This window comes from Periplaneta americana, chromosome 2 (genome assembly GCF_040183065.1).
Source record: "Periplaneta americana isolate PAMFEO1 chromosome 2, P.americana_PAMFEO1_priV1, whole genome shotgun sequence".
Classification (NCBI taxonomy): domain Eukaryota; kingdom Metazoa; phylum Arthropoda; class Insecta; order Blattodea; family Blattidae; genus Periplaneta; species Periplaneta americana.
In genome coordinates, this window is record NC_091118.1 from 215183928 (window position 1) to 215201775 (window position 17848).

The window sequence follows — 17848 nt, forward strand, 5'->3', positions numbered from 1 at the left end:
TTTGTAAACTAAACTGTTGGTTCATCATAGACAGTGATGAGTTTTTTCCTTATTGGCGATAAATGCAAAATGTGACAGAAATGCAGCAAGAAGTATATGCAGATTTGACTGATTTATGATATTAAATTTGTCGCCAATTTTCGCGAAAATTGGCTGTTTGTGTGAAGAATGTTAGTTTCCACTACAACGAAAATGGGAATTTTGTTTTTAATTATTCAAAAAAAAAAAATAGGCTACACTAGAGGGAGATATTACTTGGAATTCTATTATTCTCTTTTCTACAGGACCACAGATGACTGGGTTTTGTATAAAACTGAGTTATGACAGTAGGGCTTATTACAAAGGGTAAAATAATAATAATAAATTATTATTATTATTAATTAATTAATTAATTAAGATTGTGTATGAGTGTATAACATTACTACATGATAAAAAAATTAGGAAATTTTTAAGAAATTACTGTCACATTTTTAATCATAAAAATTATTCATCTGTGGACATTGATCTCCTGATACTGGGGCATCGCTGCTTTCATGTGGTTAATCAGTAAGATCTCTTCTGAAAACATTAGAATAACCATTCAGACAGATACCATTAAGTACGAGAAAAATTCGTACCGGCACCGGGAATCGAACCCAGGACCTCTCAGCTGTGCGCGCTGAGTGCTCTCTAACCAACTGAGCTATGCCGGGACCCGATTCACGACGCCGGCCGAACTCCTCTCGTAGTATCGTGTTACGGCCTTACTGCCTGCACTTGAGACGATACACGTCATATGTGTACAGGAGCGCATATTACATGACTTTATGGCCATATTCAACAACAGTTTCTTTAAACTGTTAACATCATTTATGTATCAAATATGAATGAGGTCTCGCCCACCTCATTATATTTTGCTCGACTAGTATGACTAGTCAGTTTGTTTTTATACCATTAAGTACGAGAAAAATATGGCCATAAAGTCATGTAATATGCGCTCCTGTATATATATGACGTGTATCGTCTCAAGTGCAGGCAGTAAGGCCGTAACACGATACTACGAGAGGAGTTCGGCCGGCGTCGTGAATCGGGTCCCGGCATAGCTCAGTTGGTTAGAGAGCACTCAGCGCGCACAGCTGAGAGGTCCTGGGTTCGATTCCCGGTGCCGGTACGAATTTTTCTCGTACTTAATCGTATAAAAACAAACTGACTAGTCATACTAGTCGAGCAAAAAATATAATGAGGTGGGCGAGACCTCATTCATATTTGATACATTCAGACAGAGTTACACAGGATGAGCCAAATGCATTACATTCACAATGAGACATACAAATCCTCGAGTATCTGAAAAGCTGTCCAGTGCATTCAAATTGAATACGGGTGATATTCCGAATAATCACGCAGATATTTCCCAGTTTGAGAAGTACATCACTTCGAAGCAGGTTTTGTAATTTGTCTGCCTGAACTGACTACATTCAGCACATTGGTTCACATACATTTCAGTATCATTTGTGCTGCAGGAAGTATTTGCAGTATTTAATTAGCTGCATATGTCATTTTTTGCTGGGAGAAAAATCTGTGTTAGATGTTACAGTACCATTCATTAATCAGATGCCGTATTGTTTTTATGCTTTTTTTTTCCCAGATTAGAATATTAAAATGTTCCAACATGTGTTATGAGAACGAATGTGCGACCTAACGAAGTGGTATTTGCTACTGCAATTTAATCCTGCAGGTTTTTTAAACATATTTCAAGCTTTTCAGGCACAAAATCTGTCATTCCATCCATTCTTGTCTGAATCTTTTTTTTTTTTTCTTCTTTTGGATAGTATTATTTTCTATTGGGCAATTCTTTGGACAGTCTCCTTTGTCCAAATGTGTTAAGTTAGTAAATAATTTAAAAGCACAAATTGATGTAATACTGGATATTTTATTGTGCTTTTGTTTGATGAATAAACCTGGTTGCTAGGATAAACACATTCTCAATCGTTTTTGTTTATGAGTTCACGTAAGAACAGCACAAGCCCCGAGTAAATTGTCTTCTCTTAGCATTGAAACTGATTATCTCTAAGTCATGTATGTGCCACACATTTATACTCGTTAAAAGAAGCATAGTGCGTAAGAAATGTAGGGATAAGCACTGGGACATCACCAGAACTGTTCAATTTAAATAATAAATAAGATTAAATAACAATATTATGTAATGGACGTGTCTAATTCTTATCAGTATGCAGAATATAATCAGAATCATTTCCGACAGGCATGCCAGAAACTGGTGTGATGTGGAAAAAACTGTGTTTTCGAGAAAACTTAAAATGGAATTTTTACACTGGTCAGAATTCGGAATGCAGGCGACAGACATGAAATTCCTTAGGAGTTTAATACAGAAAATACGAAGAGAGAGAGAGTTAAAAATGAATATATATATATATATATATAAGAAATATTTTGGGAATTGCAAAATTGCAGGATACATTGGAGGAAAACTGAATTAAATGGTTTGGACATGTTATGAGGATGGGTGAAGGGAGACTACCAAGTAAGACACTAAAATTGAAAGTAAAAGACGAACGACCTCTTGCAAGATGTAGACCAAGATGGGAAGATCAAATAAAGAGGGAAACCATGGCAAGAAGTAATGGAAGAGAACAGCTGGAAGGACTGTGACAGATGGCGGATGCTATCTCATATTCGACCCCACAGCCAGGGTCACGAGTTTATGTAGATGACGAAGAAGAAGAAGAAGATAATGTGGAAATAAAAGTATCGCAAGGAATGAGGAGGTTTTAGTTTCTACAGCGTTTTGCAAGTAATTATAGTTTCTATCATCTGGAAAATGGAATCTTAAGTAATTCAGGAGAAATCAAATCTCGGAACAGGCCTCAGAAACCAAAATCTCCTTAATGGTGTTGAAATTTATACGTTCACTTAAATGAATCTAGAACATCTCTTTATATTTCCTTGCTTATTTCAGCTATAAGAATGTTATGTACTGAGATGGTGCCCACAAATTTATTAAAGAAGAAATAAAAGCGATAAAATAAAATAAAATCATGAGACCATGGTAATTTAATTTAGCAATCATACTATAAATACATTTAGTATAATTATTGCAAGTTTACCTATCAATTAATAATACATTGGAAACGAGATAAATGATTATTTCATAACATATGACATCATTTTGGCATGATCAACAATCATCATAATAATTTTATCACTATAAAAAAGTCCCAATGAAAGAAGCAAATTATATCCATGCGCCAAAAACCAGACCTGTACACACCAGACATTACTTTGTTTTCCTGGATTTAAAGGTTAATGTTTACATTAGGACCCAAACTAAGAGCTGACAGATTTTACTAACTAAAGCCTTGATGCTATTGTACCACTATTAATTGGATGATGACGAGAAGGAATGTAATGTATCATAGGCTACTCTGTTGTGTTTTCGTACATCATGCTTTTCTGCAAGCATCTTAAATTTACTGAATTATAGTATAGATTGTGATTTTACATTTTATAGTTATGATAATACATTAAGCTCAGTTCTGTAATAGAGTGTGGGTTGGTCGTGCTCTGATTCATGGATATAGAATTAAAGACATGTGCGTAAAAGTGGTCTATCCCTCAAATGGAAAAGTTCCTTGTCAGTGCTGTCTTGGGATACCAACTATTTATGAGTGGTCTAACAATAGGAAGCATCTTGGAGGTTAAATATATCCCATCAATGTTCTTGTGTTTATTGCTCAGGACTTAAAGAATTTTCTGCTTCTTCTACCTGTAGTGTAGGGCAGGGGTTCTCAACCTTTTTTAAGACTGTGAGCACTGCCCACTAAGTGGGTGAGCACCATGAAATGGAATAGGATCAATAGGCCTATATGAATCATAAATAAAATAAATAAACAGATAAATACAGATTTGATATCCTTGGAATTGAATGTTACTCAGAATTTCAGTGATGTCCAGTCCAAGAAGTCGCTTGTAGCTACACATAAACAGTCCTGCAGATGTGAATTATAGTCGCGACGCTGTTATTCCTGGCGTGACTCCTCCTCTTTGCTTACATCATAGAAAGTGAAGGCTCTATAAAGTCTAGGTAGGTAGTATCGTTCGCCATTTTTGTTCTTTCGTTGCCGAGCTACCAGACGAGGGATCTATTTGCCACGCCGTTAAACATTATCATGTCGTACCTCCTATAATAATAAATCAAACGCAATGTAATTGAGCAAATAATTGAGCGGCAAATAATGTCCTCGTGTGCTTTCTGCAAACGCTAACGAAAGAGCCAAAATGGCGGGCGATTATATTAAGTATTTATCGAGCCTTCTTTATCTTCATCAGCGAATCACAAGACGCACACCTTTAAATGTAGCCGACCTGCAACGTGATTGGCTGCAGGAAATAAGAGCGACGGGACTTTAGTTAATTGTGATCGTGCTTTGTTCTTGAGGTATTTCATAAGTAAGAGAGTTTTTTTCGCCCAGGCAGATTGTCTCGAATATAGCCAGACATTTGAGACAAACACTCAGCAGTATTTGGAGCCTTTTTGTATCTTCTGCTCCTCAAAGATTATGATTTCTCCTTTTAAAACAAATATTTTAGAGCTGAAAAGACTGGAGATCTATCAATTCAAGTTCCTCACGTGCAGCCATATTATTCTCTTGAATAACCTTTATTTCTCTTTTAAGTCCACACTGAATTGAAACAATATAATGCCATGAAATACGAGAAGCCCTATCAGGTCTGTAAGATATGGTAATGGATGGATAAGAACTCGATTTGTTCCTGCAAGTACATCAAGGATAAGTTAAGGACGGAACTATTATCTCATTAAGATTTTGTTTGTACAACAAAATTTGAATTGAAAAAGGACCTCAGGAGCTTCCGTGCTCGCGAGCACTTTTCTACTTGCATGACGAGAGCACCAAATGTCAGTAAGAGAGCACCAGGTTGAAAACGCCTGGTGTAGAGGTTTTCAAAACTCAATTTTTTTCCTTCCTTTAATAAGTGAGGGTTAGACCATTTTGACGAACTTGTCTTCTGTATTAAATCAAACGAAAGACAGTTACTCATATGCTGTAGCAATACTCTAAGTGTGAAGCTCTTGCTGCAGGCTACTTCGTGGAGTGGCAGGGCGAGTGGATCCACGTGTTCCGGCCGGACGTGGAGTGCACCAACGGGATCATCCACGTCATCGACTCTGTGTTCCTCAAGGAGAGCGACGTGCGGGTGACGAGCAACCCGTCCGTGCCGCTGATAGCGCCCCACCTCACCATCGTGCTCTCGGTGGCCATGCTGTTCTCCGTCAAGTGGCTGCTCCTCTAGTGAGGACCCTGTCAGTAGTCTGACCTGACCTCCACCCTGGCCTGGTCTGCACGAGGGACAATAAGTAAGAAACCTTGTTAAAATTTATGATGTTGTAGCTGCTCCTGTCTTATTGTAATGTATCGAAGCAGCTGAAGACGAGTAACATCTAGCATTGTATGGGTAGAGAGACGTACGGAACTAAATTAAGACCTAACCGATGGAAGTGGATGATGATGATGATGATGACGCTGAACTGATCTTGACAGACAGGCTCTGAGTCGGTACCGATCCAGTCTGTTAGGTTTCGCTCAGCTAGGGGGTCGTAGTGTTCCATTCACACGTTTAGCTAGAGGGCAGCAGTTCATATTTTTCATACCAGGCTAGGGTTAAAATAGTTTATTCTCAAAACCGAGAGAAGTTTGTTATTGACGTGTGTGAGTTGGTACCTCTAGTCACCGCTGCTGCGACGTGTCTCTTGGGAGGAATGCAGGAACAGAAACAAGTGACAATATTGAAGTGGTCGTTACTTTAGGACTGCGCGTTCTTATCACATACTTCTGTGTGTTGTCAGGATAGCAGTTGAAATTCCTCTGTTGATATTGTTTTGTAAGTGATATTATGAGACTCGGTATCTCTATCGCATTGTGTCATAGATGATCAAAACTAATGGAAAGCCATTTCAAACGAGAGAATTTTTGAAATTGTTTTCTGTCAATAAGAGAGATGATTTAGCATATAACAAGTATACATTTTTCCTTGTTTTGACCCGTGACAGGATTTCATATTTCTAAAGATTTAATAGCGACCTGGTACAGCGTACTGTCTGCAACATAAGTGCAACTTGTTATTAAGAATTTGGGTGTTTTCTTACATCTGGCGGATTGTGTACACCTCAGATTTTAATTGTAACTCTTCTGCCATGTGGTAACGAATTATATACATTGCATGACAGAGTGAAAACATCGAGAGATCGAACGAGAAATTGAGAGAACGACAACACTTCTTCTCTGATTCACTTGCAGGTCTGGGATACATATTTTCCTCTCCTAGGCGTAAATGTATTCGAAATGAAAGCAGCCATTGTGATCGCATGAATGTATTCATGTATTAAGACTCTTTGTATTATTGCTGCTGCAAAAATAAAGTGAATTGCCAAAAGAAAAACATAAATGACGTAACCAAGTCAGGGTAGAAAACAAAGCTTCAACTGTAGTGTGGTCTCTGTCTGTATTGAAATTCTGTACCGTACTTTACTTTTCGAGCTACATATCCGCATCGTCTTCTTCGGGAGTTTCTTTCGTGTCCCTTCGGTTGCAACAGCCGATGCCACTAAGGCTGTTTGTTTTAAGATATTATATATAAGCTAAGTACAGGTTATATGAAGATATATATATACTGTATATTATATGAAGCTAGTTTTAAAAGTGAATAGCCTTGCCAGATATTTATTTTAATGATAAAGAAAACTAAGAGTACCACTATCTATCTATCTACCCCTAAGTTTCCAAACACCCTCGATTGTCCACACGTTGTTCTGCTGTAGAACAAAATTTGAAGCATTTCAGGATTCACGAGCTCTGTGATTAGAAATTTCATTTATTCTGTACTGTATGTTGCAGCAGAGCTTGTTTCAAGTTACAAACTGGGCGACTGTGCAGGGAAACTACGTCAAGGCAGAGTTGCTCCTAGGTAGCAACTCTCACTCATTCTATTACACTTGACATGTGGATCATTCCATACTTGTGGGTCTGATAGCTCAGATGTTTATTAGTGTACATTGGTGGCTTTACAGTTCTAAATTTTTGTCATATAACATGAAAGTTATACAAAGCATTATTCACAAAATTTCAGATTTATATCTCTAGCATAAACTCAGCTTGCTGTTGATGTGGCTGGACAAGAAATTCAATACGGAGATCATCACGGATCTTAGAACATTGAATATGACAAAAGACCAGCCGCATATTAAATGCTCATTTGTTCACAGTCTCTTATTGTAAAGAAACTGGTTTTTTCTTTACAGTGGCTAGTTCGACATAATCTCGTATGTTTCTCTGTAACCAAGATTCAATTTTCGCAGCTCATAGTATGGTCGTTATTCTCTGCTTCCCACATGGAATGACCCATGTAAGTGGCCTCGTAGTCGTGGGGGCCTAGTTTGTAACTCGACATGTGACAAGGTTTCTTTATGACTTGGACTCTGTTTAAGATGTGCGTTTTATACATTCATTACTCTTCGGCTTTAAGTGGATATACGATGTTTTATAAAGAGAATGTCGAATCATGTTGATACATTTGGTTATTTTAACGTATGATGTAAATTTCATACTTTTAATGTAGTAACAGTGTTTTATCACCAGTGTCATGGTTTCAGGAACTAGACGAATGTGTGTGTGGGTGCGTGTATATTATGCTAATTATTGTATTTTTGGTGTGTTTCATCAGTGTGTGATTGTCACGTATATGTTTTAGTGTTTGTTTTTGTATGAAATGCTTCAGATTTTGGCATGGCTGAGGGTTGCCTTGCGATCCCCGTCTGTTGTAACATAATATTATGTCTCACATACTCGTAGTAACTTGGCAGAGAACAGAACAATCCATTGTAATACCGGAGCATGAACTTAATGGAGCGCAGCTGTTAGTTTCTGCCTTTGAGTGAACACACTGCCGAAACTTGTGGGGGCACTCAGATGTGGTAAGTGCAATGCAGAGCTAGCTCGCGTAGCTGCACCACACTAGGCTCGCATCTGGGCGTTGTCCTGCTCCCACGGTGGAGAGGGCGTCTGCACCAATGGGTCTCACATCGGTTGTAAGAAGAACCTTGATTGCCGGCCTACATAAGACTGAAATTAAGTGAGATGACAGAAATCGAGAGCCATGTTTTAAAACCATTACCACTGTAATTTACCAAACACATCAGCCAGTCTGTTCACCGTTACCTGCACTATAATTTCTTGAAAAGTTCTGTCGTGTCAATGAGTTCTTTTTCTCGATGCAATGTCCTCCACTTCTAAGCAGTACCAGTGGCTCCTTCTGTCAGGTTACGTACACAGGCATCATTTAGGAACCTTCTGTATTAGTCTTGTCGGCTTATACCGTATTTACTCGAATATTTCACGCACTTTTTTCCCACAATTTCGATCTATAAATTAAGGATGCGTGAATTAAGCGAGGAATTTCACAAGCTGGTATTTTTAAGGGTAAAAATGACAAAACTACGCAGTTCCCTTACATATCCTAGTAACTTGTCTTCAAGATCAGGGAATTTTCCACTTTTTGGCCCTCGAAATGCTTTCCTTGATGCATTTGTTTCTTGAAGAGCTTGTTTTTGTTTCCTCCAGTAGCGAATATTAAATTCTGGAACTGTGAATTCACGCCCAGCTGCTCTGTTGCCATGTGTTTCTGCATACGCAATAACTTTTAATTTGAAGGACGCAGTATGACTCGAATATCGGGATTTACCATTCATTGTTAAAACTTTTAACAGACGGCTTTTGACAGGTTTCCCTTTTCGAGTCTCAAACTCAACTGATGCGATCCAACACAAAGCTTTCAAACCACCCCCATTCAAATGGTAGGGGGAGGTCAATACCCTATACCGGTATTTTTGAAAGACTTTCATAGACGAGAAGGGTGGGCCTGTAACAGGTAGCTGTCCGATCCCAAATACCGCTATGCACTCTCTTGTTACGGCATTTAAGATACCGCACATTCAGGGCTCCTCGACATAACACACCTCATTACTTCATGTTTCAGTATGTACTTGTTACAGTATTTCACGAATATTAAATGCGTGAAATATACGAGGAAATTAATTTATTAAATTATATAGTAAATAATTTGGGTGCGTGAAATATGTGATGGTGTGAATTACGCGAGTAAATACGGTATTTTCAATTCTATCACAGGGTAGGTGGTGTCAAGACAGTCGAGCCTCTATTGTGTGTATCCGAGCAACAAATATGGACGGAAAGAATGAATGTGGCTGCCTTTATTTTTGTTATTTTCAAAATAATAGTGACAAGTAAGCTTGATTAGCTCCCGTGCCAAAAGATGTTAGTTTATTGTTACATCTATTGAGGCATTCAATATAATTTCAGCTATAATTCGCTACTAAATTCTTTGTGAGCAAAAAGATGTCAAGAGAATATTTCTTGAGGACTGAGTCGCTCACTAGCAGGGTTTTGCTGTGCTTTCTTTCGCCCACGTGTAGACTGGTTGGTGTATTTTCAGTAATTGAAGTTAATGGTGAAAAAACTGGCCTTGGAGAGCTGCTGCTGCGAACCTTCTTCCCACTCGTGGGGGCGATTTAGTACAAATTCACTAGCCTCCACCTATAGTCTGTATTGTACATTCATCCATTGTATTTTTATTTAGTGTCTTCAGCAGGAGGAAACATGTTAGCTGTCGTCCGGCAAGGATGGACAAAGCTTCTTCGATTGGACTAAGTAAAAGATGCAACAACATGCTTTCTATATTATATATATTTTTTTCAAGCGTTGTACATACTGCAGTGTCAGTAGGTGTGTTACAAAATAGTTCTCACTAGAACTAGCAGGAGGCCGTGGTAGTTTGCATTCCTGTTGCATTTCTCTTTTTTTGTAAGCTGGAGTGAACTAAATAACTTTTATTTTCTGTTCGAATTTTTTTTTGTAGTAAAGCTGAAGTAAGAGTAATCCAATAGTTGAAGGCATAAGTGTGAATTCAGAGTAGCTACAGCCTAACGGACGCAGTTCGATGATTGGGGACTTGCCCGACTGCCATATTAGATATCAAATGACTTCTGCATACAATTTACCTCTCTTTTAGCAGCTGTGCCTTTAATTGTTGGTTTACAGACGTCTTAGAAAATATGGAATGCTTATTCAGTCCTCCCTAGTTTATTTAGTGTGATATGTTCGATTCGAGCAGCTGAAATCCTACCACAGCCTTCTAATAGTATGTAATGCCTGACTGGAACAAGTGCTGGCTGTACAAATATACCTGCTTGTGACGTCACCTGTTCACGGCTGCTGTCTGACTGTTCATACGCTCCTGCCATTCATTATTATTGTTACTGTTAACTAAACTACTACTTATTGACAATTTGGAAACCAGACTTGTATCATAGGAAATGCACGCTCAGTCATTAAGACCTCTGTTTTCAATTCACAAGATCCCATTGGTAGTTGTGTATGAAATAAACATTATGGACCAAAATAAAGTGAAATATTTCACAGTCCAAGTTAAGCCGTATGCGCTGTGTCTCCTTTCTACTAATTTTTAATTTTTCCCCTTCACATAGCCTAACCTATACCTTCCGTAACAAGTGAGCATTTCTCCAGAAACTACTCCTCTTCCTTGCAAATGTAACTGAAAACGAGATTTGACTGCACTGTGGGAATATTGCACTCTTTCAGCTACATCCTGCCAGTTTCATATCTACAGCAATAATTCAAAATGGAAGGTGGCACTGACGTCCTTGGAAGCAACAATACTTGATGACGTGAGTGATGCAGAGTGTGTCTTAGAATATGTGCCAAAATTGAGTCGACCTTGTAACATGATGACTGAAAGTACATAATATGCTTGGCCACCAAGATCACCCGACTTATGTATCGATTTCTTCTTCTGGAAGCACATGAAGAACCTCATGTATGAGCCATCACTGTCGCTGCTGGAACTATTTGTGACATGCCGGAAATCTTTGCACATGTATGGGAATCATGCAAGCAGTGTTGTTTATGATCGGAACTTTGAGTAACATCTTTTGTGAATAAACTTGGTCACAGTCACTTCCGTTCCTTGTTGTTTCTGTTTTTGTGTATTACATCCCTTTAAACACCCCTGGCACTGGAAGGTGGTGTCAGTGGACATACACTCATTAACATGAACTGTTTGCATTGACATTCTCCACTTCCCATAAATATTTACACAGATAGTTTTGCAACATTATATATACAGAGTGTCCTAGGAAGAATGTAAAATACTTCAGTATAATGTAGTTTGGATTAATTGATATCAATTTAACCCGATATCCTATGTCTGAAATGTAACGGTTGGGAAATTATTGGTGGGCAAACTTTTAAATGAAGAAATGCATTATAGACGTATTTCTACGTTTTAGAACATTGTGATATGATATATTATTGAAAATGCTGCTTCTTGTGTTGCTTCAATAAGTTTATTTCATAATTAAGTACAAACTCGATAAGAAAATTTCCATGAATTGTAAATTCATATCAAGTAGCGGTATCAGTTCTCTTTCTGACATTTGGTAGCTTGCCAGTTTCAGACAACATCTGGTAAACTCGGGAAAACACACAGCTAGACGGAACACTTCAATTGGGAAAATGTCGTCTGTATTCCTCAACAGCAGCCAATGCATTGCCATCACAAAATCCATAAACAAAAAACATGTCTGCATATTCACTATGCGAATACACAGATTAAATGTTAGGTGAATGTGTATTCAGTTGTGTGTGTTGCGTTGGTCAGATGCTGCTGTGTGCAAAAGTTCTGGTGTAACATGTCAGGTATAGTACACAGAACCGCAAGACTTTCCAGTATTTCTCCCCAACTGATAGACTTCAGACATGGGTATATCAGGTTAAATCGATGTAGGCTAACTCAAAGTACCGGTACATTACATTCCTCCTCAGACAAACTGTATATATTATATATGCATACACAGTTCAATGACAGTTCTTTCAAGGGACGAAACTTTATCATAGTATCAAGGGAAAGGTTCTCTACCATTTTGTTCCTTTGTTCTTAGATCTCTCATAAATATTTATTTTGCATATAGTTCTTGATCCCATTATCTTTTAAACATTAGATTTGTCGTTTCCAACAAATATTTTGCATAATATTTCTGTCATGCTTATGGTTTAAGAGTATTTTATCACTTTGCTTATTAATAAATCACTTGAAGTACCGTAATGAGTGTTTGGCGATGCTGATACTGAAATGTAGCCATGTGCTTCACCCTGAGCCTAAGGGAGTGTACAGCAGACAAGGCTTGCTTTCATCTTTTCCCCTCACTGCTGCACAGAAGGGATGCAAATGCTACTGGATTTTCTGTGATGTTGCAGTTTTTTCTACAAATAAAAAGACAATTTCCGATTAAGTACGAAGAAATAATGCAAAAATGGTAAAGGAAAACTTCCTGTGACATTAATGTCATTGAAGAGTGAAAAAACACACACACACTCACTCACTCTCTCTCTCACTTACTCACTCTCTCACACTCTCATTCACTCACTCTCACTCACGCTCACTCACTCTCACTCACTCACTCTCTCTCACTCGCTCACTCTCATTCATTCACTCACACTCTCTCTCATTCACTCGCTCACTCTCTCTCACTCACTCTCATTCACTCTCTCATTCATTCACTCACACTCTCTCTCATTCATTCACTCTCACTCACTCTCTCTCACTCACTTTCACTCACTCACTCTCATTCACTCGCTCACTCTCTCATTCATTCACTCACACTCTCTCATTCACTCGCTCACTCTCTCTCATTCATTCACTCACACTCTCTCTCATTCACTCACGCTCACTCACTCTCTCTCACTCACTCTCACTCACTCGCTCACTCTCTCATTCATTCACTCACACTCTCTCATTCACTCGCTCACTCTCTCTCACTCACTCTCATTCACTCACTCACACTCTCTCTCATTCACTCGCTCACTCTCTCATTCACTCGCTCACTCTCTCTCACTCACTCATTCACTCACTCACACTCTCTCTCATTCACTCACTCACACTCTCTCTCATTCACTCGCTCACTCTCTCTCTCATTCACTCGCTCACTCTCTCTCACTCACTCTCATTCACTCACTCACACTCTCTCATTCACTCGCTCACTCTCTCATTCACTCGCTCACTCTCTCTCACTCACTCTCATTCACTCATTCACTCGCTCACTCTCTCATTCACTCGCTCACTCTCTCTCACTCACACTCATTCACTCGCTCACTCTCACTCACTCATTCACTCACTCACACTCTCTCTCATTCACTCGCTCACTTTCTCTCTTTCACTCGCTCACTCTCTCTCACTCACTCTCTCTCACTCTCTCTCATTCACTCACTCACACTCTAATTCACTCGCTCACTCACACTCTAATTCACTCGCTCACTCTCTCTCTCATTCACTCACTCACTCTCTCTCATTCACTCACTCACACTCTCTCTCATTCACTCGCTCACTCTCACTCTCTCTCATTCATTCACTCACACTCTCTCTCATTCACTCGCTCACTCTCTCTCATTCACTCGCTCACTCTCTCTCATTCACTCGCTCACTCTCATTCACTCGCTCACTCTCATTCACTCACTCACACTCTCTCTCATTCACTCGCTCACTCTCTCTCACTCTTTCACTCACTCACACTCTCTCTCATTCACTCACTCACTCTCTCTCACTCTCTCTCATTCACTCACTCACACTCTCTCACATTCACTCACTCACTCTCATTCACTCGCTCACACTCTCATTCACTCGCTCACTCTCACTCTCTCATTCACTCACTCACTCTCATTCACTCGCTCACTCTCTCTCATTCACTCGCTCACTCTCTCTCATTCACTCGCTCACTCTCTCTCATTCACTCGCTCACTCTCTCTCATTCACTCACTCACTCTCTCTCTCTCATTCACTCGCTCACTCTCTCTCTCATTCACTCGCTCACTCACTCACTCTCTCACTCGCTCACTCTCTCTCATTCACTAACTCACTCACTCACTCTCATTCACTCACTCACGCTCACTCACTCTCTTTCTCATTCACTCACTCTCTCATTCACTCTCTCTCACTCACGCTCACTCACTCTCTTTCTCATTCATTCACTCACTCACGCTCACTCTCACTCACTCACTCACGCTCACTCACTCTCACTCACTCACTCACGCTCACTCACTCTCATTCACTCACGCTCACGCCAACTTTTGTAAAACATTGGGTAGCTCAAAGACTTGAGGTATAAGTTACAACAAATAAATCTCATAAATAATACTGATAATAAGACGACAATTTATTGGATGGATTCTGACCCCATGGATCCATGTAGGTTGGTGCCACTGAACAGAACCATATTCCGTAGACTGGTGGAAATGATTGAAGAAACAGGCTCTGTTTTGAATGAAGGGAATTCTGGAGGTGTCGTGTTCTTACTGAACAGAAATTAGATGAAATAGGTGCCACACTCGAACGATCTCCGTGGAAATCTTTAAAATCCCTGGCTCGGAAATCAGGGTATCCAAATCGACAGCAGTGGGAGCAGCCAAGAAACTTCATGTACATCCATACAAGACACAAGTGACATAAATTTAGAGAATATGATCCAGCCCCAAGAGTAAATTATTGTAATTGGTTTCTCAGTCTGTGTACGAGGAAAAAGTAAATAAGGTAAGTCTGTTTTTTCTTGCAATAGTAGATTTACAGCCTGTAAAAGAACTGTCCATGATACAGGGCTCCAATCAAAATGTCTGGTGAATTTCGACACTGCAGTTGAAAGCATTGTTAAACAAAATAGACCTACTACTGCTGATGCTGCTGCTACTGCTACAAGAATTAATGAATACAGATTACATGTAAAATCCTGAACTATTGTTCGAGAGACGATAGAAGACTAGGCAGATCTGCGAAATGTTTGATGAAAATACAGTATTTACTTCTTAATCTCTTACTTAGCAGTTTTGTATGCACTACTAGGTTATTTACTTACTGGGTTTTAAGGAACCCGGAGGTTCATTGCCGCCCTCACATAAGTCCGCCATCGGTCCCTATCCTGAGTAAGTTCAATCCAGTCTCTATCATCATATCCCACCTCCCTCAAATCCATTTTAATATTATCCTCCCATCTAAGTGTCGGCCTCTCCAAAGGTCTTTTTCCCCCTCTGGCCTCCCAACTAACACTCTATATGGATTTCTGGATTCGCCCATACGTGCTACATGCCCTGCCCATCTCAAACGTCTGGATTTAATGTTCCTAATTATGTCAGGTGAAGAATACAATGCGTGCAGTTCTGCATTGTGTAACTTTCTCCATTCTCCTGTAACTTCATCTCTCTCAAACTCGGATATTTTCCTAAGCACCTTATTCTCAAACAGCCTTAACCTCTGTTCCTCTCTCAAAGTGAGAGTCCAAGTTTCACACCATAAAGAACAACCGGTAATATAACTGTTTTATAAATTCTAACTTTCAGATTTTTTGACAGCAGACTAGATTATTCAGCGTCAATAAAGTTGGTGATGGTGAGATACGACCAAGGATTCGCCATATGATTACGTTACAGTCATTGTATGTTGGAAACAATCTCGAAGAGACCACAACCAGATAATCAATGCAAGTGGGAATCGAACGCATCATCGGATTGGTAGGTACATGCTAGGTATAGTCCGACCATCGGATCTGTGCCCCCGTAAGATATGCGAACTGAACCTTAATTTCTTTTCAGCCTCGGCAATTCATTTCTCCCCCTGTATTCCTATTTCTCTCTTTCTCTCCCCCACTATTCACAATTTTGAGCTTTCTTGCGGGACAGTTTATTTGCACTTGCAGTCCAGTGTTGTCAACTCAACATGAATACTGTAGCACGGAGTGGCGAAAGAAATATTAAGCAAGTAATAGCATTTTGCATAAGTCAATCAGCGTCATTAGACCTACTTAAATTAAATTATGAATAAGTAATAATTAACCTTACAGTATTATAAGCAATATTCAAGAGACATGATACTGTTTGACGGAAGTTTGGCAACATCCCTATTCGGCAAGGTTCGTGGCCTGGTGTTTGACGTGGTGGGAGGAAAGCGGGTGGAATGGAGTGAGTAGAGGCGTTAACTTTTCCAAGAACGACGACAGCGCTGAAGGGGCATAGATCCGATGGTCCGACAATACTGTCTAATCTGTAGCGTACCGGTGGCCAACATTCATCCTGGAAATGGACTGCCTGGTGTAACATTTATGAAGGTTAGTCAATTCCATCTATTACGGTGATGTATTTGATTCCAGATAAACGCGAAATAATATCATTTTGCTTGGCTTTATGAGGACTGAACCCAAGATCAGTCTGAACACTAGGTACACTTTGATCCATTGTGCTATTATTGTCCAAGTTCGATAGGTGGTCGTGAATCTGACGTTGACAGGTGAGCCATCCTGCCTCAGTTCCTGATAGAGCAAGGTCCCATTTCGCGGACAAGTAGCCAGATAAGCTCCAGGAGGCTACAGCCCTTCCCGATCAGCTGACGCTGACAGGTGGGCCATCCTGCTCACGAGTAGCCTGATGAGTCTAAGGGTCCTGGAGCCCCAAGCCTTTCCTATGTCAGCATCAGAAATCCCGACTACCCTCAAAACTTTACCCCAGCCTATTTTTATTGTTGCGGATGATAGATGAAATGAGGACATTGTGGTGGAATGATGGAGGGAAATGGCATAGTGTTCTGCCCAAGGACAGGTCTCCAGTCTTTCCTATTTTCTGCTTCCTCTTAGTCTCCTCATATGATCGATATATTTTCTTTAGGATCCCCATCAGTTTATTCCAATCCACTCTGTCAAACCTCTTTTCCATGTCCACAAATACTATATACACTAATGTCTGCTTTGTCGATCACAAATTCCATCATGAAACGAAAACACGAAAATGTCTCATAAAATGTAATTTCGCAGAACCACATACATTTTGTATTTAATTGCACATTTTATGGCGGATTAGCAAACTATACTATAGTCCCGACGCTGTTATTTCCGGCGTGACTCCGCCTCTTTGTTTACGTTTTAGAAAATGAAGGCTCTATAAAGTCTAGGTAGGTAGTGTCGTTCGCCATTTTTGTTCTTACGCTGCCGAGCTACCATACGAGGAATCTATTTGCCACACCGTTAAACATTATCATGTTGTAGCTCTTATGATAATAAATCAAACGCAATGTAATTCAGCAAATAATTGAGCGGCAAATAACATCTTCGTGTGCTTTCTGCGAACGCCAACGGAAGAGCTAAAATGCGGGCTATTATATTAAGTATTTATCGAGCCTTAAGAAATGAATCAGCGAATCACAAGACTTACACGTTTAAATGTAGCCGACCTGCAACGCGATTGGCTGCCGGAAATTAGAGCGACGGGACTATAATATGCTTAACGTACTTTTAAATATAAAATTATCTATTTTGACAGCATTTGGGCACATTTCCCATTTATCGTTATTGGTAAAATCTACCATCTCTACTGATCGCTAACTCACCTGTTATGTTCACACATGATAATCCTGAGATCACTGAACAGAAAGTCGCTGAGAGATAGTGATCTTGAGTATACAACAAGGAAGACGAAGTCGCAAGTTTAGAGACAGTTCTTGGATTTATTCTTATTTTTTCGATGTGCCCTTATGGTATTGCAATGGCACTCAGGGGTTCGGGGTGGGGGAGGAAGAAGGGGATTTGTTTTCTCTTAATGTGTTTCTGTAGAACCACCCACAGGCCTTACTGCAGCTAGACTAGTGTTCATTGCGTTGATGAACCAGCTTTACACCCGTCCAGGAGGATGTCATCACCATTTAAAGTCTATCG

At 39.7% G+C, this 17848-nt stretch overlaps 1 protein-coding gene across 4 annotated transcripts in view; it reads left to right on the forward strand.

The window, feature by feature from the left end:
- Positions 1-10524, forward strand: part of Fas1 (fasciclin 1) — a 312505-nt gene extending 301981 nt beyond the window's left edge. For all 4 annotated transcript variants that reach the window (XM_069819530.1, XM_069819531.1, XM_069819532.1 and 1 more), the window contains one exon: positions 5096-10524. In XM_069819530.1, the coding sequence (XP_069675631.1) occupies positions 5096-5307 (212 nt within the window). In that variant the 3' untranslated portion in view covers positions 5308-10524. The remainder of the gene's footprint in view (positions 1-5095) is intronic.
- The last annotated feature ends 7324 nt before the right edge of the window (positions 10525-17848 follow it).